The sequence below is a fragment of the Rhopilema esculentum genome, chromosome 14 (assembly GCF_057945365.1).
Source record: "Rhopilema esculentum isolate cy_ngs chromosome 14, ASM5794536v1, whole genome shotgun sequence".
In the NCBI taxonomy this organism is placed as follows: Eukaryota; Metazoa; Cnidaria; class Scyphozoa; order Rhizostomeae; family Rhizostomatidae; genus Rhopilema; species Rhopilema esculentum.
Genome location: NC_142828.1, coordinates 9,826,386 through 9,835,260, shown reverse-complemented (window position 1 = coordinate 9,835,260; position 8,875 = coordinate 9,826,386). Strand labels below are relative to the sequence as shown.

At 35.3% G+C, this 8,875-nt stretch overlaps 1 protein-coding gene across 1 annotated transcript; it reads left to right on the top strand.

Annotated features, from left to right (window-relative positions):
• The first annotated feature begins 1,592 nt into the window (after nucleotides 1–1,592).
• On the top strand, nucleotides 1,593–8,527 carry LOC135696447 (non-structural maintenance of chromosomes element 4 homolog A). The gene is made up of 10 exons (XM_065215840.2): nucleotides 1,593–1,794; nucleotides 2,827–2,907; nucleotides 3,594–3,724; nucleotides 4,266–4,435; nucleotides 4,708–4,810; nucleotides 5,282–5,366; nucleotides 5,709–5,803; nucleotides 6,064–6,112; nucleotides 6,432–6,520; nucleotides 6,957–8,527. Exons 1-10 carry the CDS (start codon nucleotides 1,668–1,670, stop codon nucleotides 7,011–7,013), a joined length of 987 nt encoding a protein of 328 aa, XP_065071912.2. The 5' UTR covers nucleotides 1,593–1,667; the 3' UTR covers nucleotides 7,014–8,527.
• The last annotated feature ends 348 nt before the right edge of the window (nucleotides 8,528–8,875 follow it).

The window sequence follows — 8,875 nt, the reverse complement described above, 5'->3', positions numbered from 1 at the left end:
ATGTAAAAAAGGAAATTAGTTATTGATAGCTTGATACACTCGAATTGAGTAAATTACTCATTAGATGTATGCAGGCCAACCGAAATCTGAAAAGGAGGCAAGGACGGTAATTGCTCTAGGCCCGTACACAGAGGGTTCAATGGTCATCAACCTGTTTCCACTTAAAAATGGCTCCCTATTACAATTAACTTTACGAAAAGAAAATCGTATCTATAACGTTTTGGGGGAGGTAAAAAATGCTAAAACCAATAGAAAAGCAATTTTTCTGTATGATTTTATGTCATTCAATGCTAAAGCCCTCTCAGCCCCCCCCCCCCCACCCTGCTTCCGCGGTCTCTGATAGGGAGGGGCCCACGAACTGGGCCTGGCTCTGGGCCCGGCGTTTCTCTCGAGCTCTAGAAAGTGTTGCCCTGAGCAGTGGCGGATCCAGACTACCGCCATTACCGCTCGAGCGGTAGTCAGATTATTCAAAAAATCATAGAAACAAGGATCATTTTCATGTTTATCCTACTACTACTTTAATTAATTATTGAAAATATTTGATCGCGCTGCAAACCAAGCCTTTCTTCCTAGGAACATGCCTGAAATTTCCACAGAGACAAAAATATTGTTTAATCCTTATCACTATGGAAATTGCGTGACAATTGCCGAGCCACATGTTTGCAAATAGAAGGCTAGCATGGGGGGATGATGAAATCATGGCTTGCTAGCTAGGGGGGTTGGGTCGGTGTAGAGCGGATTCGAGCTGCACTGAGCGGTAGTCAGCCTGCCTAAACCAATCAAATCGTCAGAAATCACTTTCAACCTGGGGGGATGCATACAAATTTTGTTGACAACCAATGAACAACCGAGTTGACTACCGCTCAGATGGGGGGTTGAGTAGTACTGTCGCTCAACGCGGCTCAAACGTTACAAAAAGATGGGGGGATGCCTATATATTCTGCAAGTGGGCAAACTGTAACTCCAAAGCCGATGTGACCCATTATTCTGTACAATACACAACTATTCGTAGGAATATATTTTAAAAGAATATTAAATTAAAAGTCAGGCCCACAATATTCGCCAAAAGTATGATTCTTTGTTTAACAAAAGTTGCTCTCAATAATTGCAAATTTCATCTAGCTTTTTAAACTTGAAATTTCCAACAGGTCTGATTTTCATAAGTAATTGTCCGACTAAATGCGAGTTTTAGGCGACACTTCAAAATTCTGCCAAACGCATCTTTTTTTCTAATTCTATGGTGTTCCTCGTCTAAATGCCGTAAATTGTTTTCAGAATATCCTTTCCAGAATATTGAATAAGATTATTTATTTCTTCTCAAGCTTGTTGTAAGGATACATGAAATTTCAGTAAAGCACCGCTTGTCTCTTGAAAATGGTCTACATAAGAAATTATAGAAAGCAATAATCATTTTAGAAAACCGGGTGTGACCAAGAAATGGGTGTGGTCTAAAGGGGGTGGTCAACCCTCTATCTCATTCCGGCGGTTGTCAGATTTTTGGCTGGATCCGCCACTGCTGAGAAAGGAACTTTTGCCGCGAGAGTTTTTCCGTCAGCCTCATTTATGTAATGTATCTTCCCGCCAATTCCATAAGGAGGCTCTGAAATATTTCATCGCAAGGATAGGAAACTCGGAAAAATTTGCCGCGAATACAAGTAAAGGTTAAAATGAGCAAGGAAAAGAGATCCGGGCGAGAAGCCATTCCTCCTCTTGATGAGTACAGTGAATACGATGAGCCCCAGAAACGGCGGGAGATTCGTTCGCTGTATCGTGATCTTATGAACGAAACTAAAGGTAAGATTCATTCAGGCTAGGCCAAAAATTGTAAAGAAACCACGCTCCTGGGATCAGTGAGGTAAAGCATACTATGCTTATCTTATTGCGGAAATTTAGTCACAGTACAGGTGAAAACGAATAAATTGTGCCCTTTTTTGTAGTTCTTTTACCAGAGTTTGGAAGAGATGGATTTTCCGGTTCTTCTCAGTCTGTCGGAGTTAGGTGGGAGCCAGTCTGCAGAGTATGGCATGTGCACACCGAAGATATTTTTTGTGCAAAACCTGTTGCACACCGGGTATTTTTTGGTGTGGCAACTAAGGAGGATGTGGCTTGGTGTGGTCCCATAGAAAATGTCAGCTGATAAAAACAAACACAGTTGTGTATGAACAATTTGAGATATCATGAATCTTACTTGAAAAATATACAAATAAAAACTTGCGCTATCTTCAACAGTATACTTCACACGCATTTTTACGGTGAAAGGCAAATTCACAAATTTTAACCACAATAGGGAAAATAGTCGGTGCACACAGCACACCAGACATTTTTGGTGGTGCACACCGGCACACCAGGCTTTTTGCTGGTGCACACCAGAGATCTCGTTGAAAAGTGCCATACTCTGCAGACCGGGGTGGGAGGCAGTATTGCCATTTTGTCAGTAAAAAAATTATATAGAGCTAGAAAGGCCTTCCTTTAAGGGGAAGGGATGTGGTATGCAACTACCAGTTTTTCTTTCAGATTTCTTTCATTTGTTTTTCTTGTTTCTTTTGAATGCTTTGCAATACTTTTTTGAACACTAGGGTTGCAAAATTATGGAAACGATGCCAAAGATGGCAGCTCACCCAAACCAAGGGTCTAAGCTGACAAGTTTCTAAAACAGAAAGTCAGGGCCAAGGGTCTTTGGTGACATAGGCCCTCAGAAGGAAAATATTTGCAAAATTTCAATGCCAAAGTTGAATAGATTTATTTTTGTACCAAGAAAACAAGCTGATTATTTCAAATATTTCAGAGAGCATTGTGACATAATTTTGATCTTTTTACTTCTAACAGAAAAGAAAGAAGACTTGATACAACCACAATCCAAAGGACTCATTGAAGTTTTGACTCGACAGGAAGAACTTTTTGATAAAGGTTTGAGAAAATATTATTTTTCAAATTGTATATCATTGTGCAAATTTGATCTTTTTTATGCCCTTTATGATGTTCTGCAAGACTGTCATGCACAGAAGTTAATGTTTTTATTTGGAGAAAAGGTTAAGCTACAGAAAGATACATGAAAGCAACAATCTATTGATGATGTAAAGACTTATAATTAAAATTTTCATTTCAACATAACACCAATATTGTATTTCCTTCCAAACACACCCATCCTTGAAAAATTGCCATCTTAAAAAAACATTCCTTTCCAGGGTCCAGGGTGCTTTTTAGCAGAAATATATATAGTATTTCTCAGTATGCTGTCTCTTATGTGGACACAGATTTAAGATTCAAAATTATTTTAATCTTGGCTTAAATTTTTATTGAAGTAAGGTTGTCATAAATATGTGCATTCAGTTCGTTTAGAATATATTGTTTTAATGCTTTTACCTTAATTTCATTATCAATTTCCTAACATGTGGAGTTTTTGAAGGCTTTGTTTGGCAAAATACTTCAATGTTTAAAGGTCAGTTTAAAAAACTAACGGAGTATTCAAAACATCTTACCTTATAAACAGATAATTTTAGGAAAATAACCCTGTTTATGAAATAGAAGCCACACAGCTTTTCTTTCTGTTGTGATCTATTTTGACCTCATTGAACTTTCCATTTTTATTTAAGTGCGACATCCACGAGAAGCAGTTTTGGATTCAAGTCTTCTTTTGTCAGTCACTAATCATGGGTCAGAACAAGCAAAGCAGTTGCAGACAGATTTTGTCATCTTTGATCCAAAAGATTTTGCAGATAAACTGGTAGGTTTATGTAAGGTAAAGCTTTTTGATCCAGGGGACAGAATCGATAAAGTCAAGAAGCAATTTACTCTTGCAATAAATATGCAAGGCTTCCACGAAGAAAAGGGTTTCTACTTATTTCTACAGCAAGAAGCGGTTAAGGTTATTCAATGGAAGCTAAAAAATTAACCTGGAACCACCTGTTAGGACCAAAAATTTCTTTTATTTTGAATAGTCATTGAATAGGATTTTCACAAACCTTGTACAAAATTTCCCTAGAGTGACTAGCCCCTAGGTTGAAAATTCATTAAACTAAATGAGTTCACTAAAGATGTAATCAGATCTAGGCAACTCTCTTTTTATTCCAAATCATTTATTGTATGTTTTTTTAATTTTATCCATATATTTCAAGCATTATTGCTCTAATAATTACTGAAGATGTTTCACAAGGAATTGAACAAAATCAGAATCATTGTTTAAAAAGGTCATCAAGATTGAAGGAATTTTATGGCAGAATGAAAGAAGTCTTGAGTAAAATATTTTTTTTAATCATAATCTTTAGGTCCATTTCATGGTGCACAATAGATTTGAGGCACAACTGTCACATAGCAGGAACATAGTGAATGACGATGATGAAGATACAAAAGAAAAATTCCTAGATTCCTTGGATTGGATGAAATTAGGAAAGAGGTGTGCAGGCTGTTTCAAAAGGGCCCCAACTGTTGATTTCATGTAAGTTAAAACGCATTTATGTTTTACCCTATTTGTCCTTTTCTGTCTGGACATTTCTGTTAGGTTGATGACATTTGTCTCATGGGTCATTGGCATTCCAAGAAGCATTTGTATTTGACATTCAATTACATAAGCAGATCAGTCCTGTTGAATCGTTATAACCAATCTCAAATCAACTTGGTACAGTTGCACCTCACTATTCTCCCATTTTCTTTAAATATACTGCCTTGAAGGTCCTCTGAAAGGGTTTTATGTTTTGCTATTCATTTAAGGCTTGGACCTCTAGTTATTGAAGTGCCTGAAAGGAAAACAAAGAAATCAAATGTAAGAAGAAAAGAACAATTTGATTCAAGTCAAAAACAAGCACCACAAGAGGTATGTCACTTTACTTTATCATTTTCTTGTACCAAAACACATATTCTGTTATATTAATAAGAAGTAAATAAAGTATCAAATAGTTTGTTAATACTAAGTTTAATAGTATCCTGCAGCAGTTTGATGTTCTTTATCAACCCGTTGTGAATGTACACATGAATGCTAAAATATGCTAAATATACACATTTTTAAAAACACTTAGCCACAGTGAAATTAAAGACCTAAATCATCAATCCTTGACTTTTACCACCTTACTACACATATATGTGAATATAATATGTTAATTAATTTGACTCACTTTGGAATTCATAGTGTTATAATAAATTTTTTAATTAATGTATTGGACTGACTTTTCTTTTAAGTTTTGTTGTTTGGCAAATCTTTTGTTTGCTATATTGATATAAGGAAAACTGATGATTAAATATTATATATAGGTGCAAATGGATTGTAATATATTTGTTGTCAATTCAGCTGTCAAAAGTCGAGGAGCACGAAGAAGCAACAACAAAGGAAGTTGAAAGAATTTATAGAGTTTTAAAACGTCTGACAAAAGATGGTGTGTTTTTGAGACTTATTGAAACTGTTTGATTTGATTTTTCAATGTTCACATGCAGATTTCTGGTAATTGTTTAATAGTCTATTCAGATCTGTTGGGAGGGGGGAGGGGGGCAGACCATTTTTTACAAAGATGAAGGACAATAGCCTGTTTTTTAAACAATGGAAGATCACTGGGGCTGGAGAGGCCTTGGCATTTTTTAAAGTCCTTGAAAAGCTGTTCATCCATTATTTCAAAAGCGTTTTTCTATGACATGCTATTTTCTTGTTTCTTAATCTAGAATATACCATTTGCTCTTTAGAGAGCATTTTGATGATTGTTGCAATTCATTCTTTGTTCTAGGCACAAAACCAGTTGGGTTCTTTGAGTTCATAACAAATCCAAATTCGTTTGCACAAACAATCGAAAACCTGTTTCATCTCTCCTTTCTCGTGAAGGTATGTCCTCATTAGTGAAAGGTCTTTACTTGTCTCACGAAAAGGTGATATTATTTTACATAAATACTGGCAATTTTTAGAAGTGTAATCCCAAATGCAATCTAGTAGAATTGCAACTTAGACCCAGTCAGAACTTTCTATCGATTTCTTTAATAAATTAAACGAATAAGGCCAGATCATAAAGACAATTGCATTAACAAATATATCAGTGAATCAAAGTATTGGATAAAATATATTTATGATTAACACCTTCTTGACAGGATGGCAAAGCAGAAGTGAAAATGGACGAAGAGGGACAGCCAACAGTTTGTATGTCATCCATTTTCATCCATTACTTGAATTTGACTTTAGTTCCCATTAGACACAATTCTTCAGCAAGATATCTTGTGAGAGAATGGAGAAATGCACCTTTAAGTGCTGCCAAACAAATAAGATTGAAGCCCTATTTTGATATTGTTTTGTATTCTGCTAGCCAATTTTCTGTTTTCTGATGCAAAACATCAATGTTTTAGGAAGATATATATGAACGAGATATATCTGATTATACATTTTTGATGTAACTAGAAAGAGTGTTATTTTTTCAACTCATATGCCAAGTTTTATACGCTAAGACATAATTCTATATCAGGTAAAAGCAACCCATACAGAGAGCAAGATCACCAGGATGTTATTCTTCAAAAGCAAATTATCATGTCGATGACAATGAGTGATTGGAGGGTAAGGGACACTATAGTTTTAAAAAAAAGTCGTCCATGATATCTTGTGGTTTTTGTCTAAGAAAAATTATAAGAACACTTAAAACTTTATTCATAAGAATCATCATGCTTGATGTTCTGTCCAATGTATCGCTTCAGTTTAAAATTCTTTACTGAACTTTTTTATCTTCTTTATCTAAAGACCTTGCTGTTTGCTGACAGTATTTATCTCCATATGGATATTTTCAAAACTCTTAATTTTTACTCACAATCTTTACTTTTTCTTTAAGCTCTAACCATTTTACCCAGTTATCTTTCACTTTTCTTGTCCATTCCAGAAATCGTATTGTGAACACAAAGTTCTTATGCTTTCAAAAACTACCTTATCTATATTATCTAAAAGAAACAGTTTAGTTTCAAAATAATTATATTTTTTTCAATTACTGATTATTTTCCAGGATATTGTCGAAGCATATGATGTCAAGGAACCCCTGATACCGCCGAGACATGCTTAAAACAATTAGTTTCTAATTATTTTATCAAATAATCTCAACTCCTTTAATACTAATCTCTTGAATTGATATTTTTAACTCCTCGCGATTCACGTCTTAACAAAACTCTTGTAAATATCCTAAAATCATAGAACGCACGACTTTAATGGGAATCAAGAAATGTCAGATACTTCTAATAGGGTTGAAATTCTCATTGAAAAACGTAAAAACAAAACCTTTAAACATTCCCATACTTATGTTCACCACCCAGCATTTAATATTCTGCTTGGTTTTTGACGAAAAAGGCTTTTAATGTGTACATATGAATTTTAACGTTGCGTTGCCTTTCGCTAATCGCCTATCATTTGCCTATACTTTATGATTGGAACTGATTTGCTTTCTAAATGCATAAGTGTAGCTACTGTAGAACCATAGAACAGAAGGCGACCCAGAGTTACGTTTTATCAACCTTCTTGTGATTGTTTCTAGAGTTTCATGTAAATTGCCTCGATGTTTTTAACGACTTTTAAGAGCTTTTGCCCTTAAAATGTTCATGTAAGTTAGCAAGTACACCGTAAGATGCAAACAAACTTATATCTTATTACCGTTTCAGTTGAATACCAAAGGGGGTTGCTTTTTGTTTGATGCCTGCAAATTTGAGCAAATCCACGCGTGGATCTCATTTTTCGTCTATACTGGAGGTGGAAAGGACCCTAGGCCACTTCTAGCATGAACCTTCGGCCCTGATAGGCTCGTGCTGGGAAATTAGATATGAAACATAAATAATGCATTCCATACAATCAATTAAATGAAAGCGAAAGAATCGTTTTCAAATTTTTCCATTTTTCATTCTATATATGTAGAAAATCTGAAGTGATAACTTTTCAAAGAATAGAGTTTTCTTATCAAGCAGGTCCTTTCACAATAGCCATTTGACAATAGAATCTCTATTATGGCTGTTTGAGAAAATTGATTGCCCGCCAATGTTGTATACAGTCTTCATCTTCCAGTACTTTTTATTTGGTATTCTACATTCGTCTTGCACACTTACGTTCCCACTACTGCTTACTTTTCTAGCTCCTTACGTTCTATCTAAGTAAAATTTCTGTTCCTGAATACTGTATTTCGAAAAGATAGGCCCTGAGCCTTTATTTGGTCTTGTAGTACTGTTATTTTTCAAATTTTACTCCTTGAAAGCAGCATAAACAGATTTTGTTCAAAACCCTTTTCAGAAATACCAATAATGGAGTTTTGAAAGCGCCCCACAAGATGCAGACCTTTTTATTCGTCGGGATCCTACAATTTTCCAATTTTTTCACCCCTCAGGGTCGTCTTGCTTGTATCTTGCTATTTGTTTTTAAAATACCTTGATTTTGTAAATGATTATATAATTTGTGCCGGGAAAATTGTAACTGGTTTAGTAACTGGAATAATCAGAAGGTAAATTGAAATTTGGCCCCGAAATTTTAGAATTGTGTTTTCTTCGCTGTTCTTGTTATTTAACAGTATCAAGATTTTCAAATTTTGAAATATACACTCTTTATGATCCAATGGTCCACTTCACTTTGCAAAGAAGCCTGTGGTCTTCCTGCTTCCCTTAGTAGAAAGGCAGTCTATTTAACAAGTTTGTTTCCCAATCAGGTTCAGGTTTAGGTCACTTTATTTACCATGTTTAAACGTGTTTTTGGGAGTGGAATGTTGAGGCCCTGTCGCATTCTTAAAACTTTTAAGATCTCTAATTTTGAGACCTTTTAAAGCTCTTGTGATATTCAGAAACTTTTTGCTATTGTATTAAAGATGTCCTTTCTAGTTGTAAGATGTTTCAGAAGATTAATCATACAGCGTTTATGCGTGCTTTTTAGCTCAGGTCTTTCGCTTCAAGACTA

Excerpts from the sequence above, each read along its gene's own strand:
- LOC135696447 (XM_065215840.2), top strand. The coding sequence starts at position 1,668 with ATGAGCAAGGAAAAGAGATCCGGGCGAGAAGCCATTCCTCCTCTTGAT. Across the intron at positions 4,811-5,281 it reads AAAAACAAGCACCACAAGAG|CTGTCAAAAGTCGAGGAGCA; the intron begins GTATGTCACTTT and ends TTGTCAATTCAG. Across the intron at positions 6,521-6,956 it reads TGACAATGAGTGATTGGAGG|GATATTGTCGAAGCATATGA; the intron begins GTAAGGGACACT and ends ATTATTTTCCAG.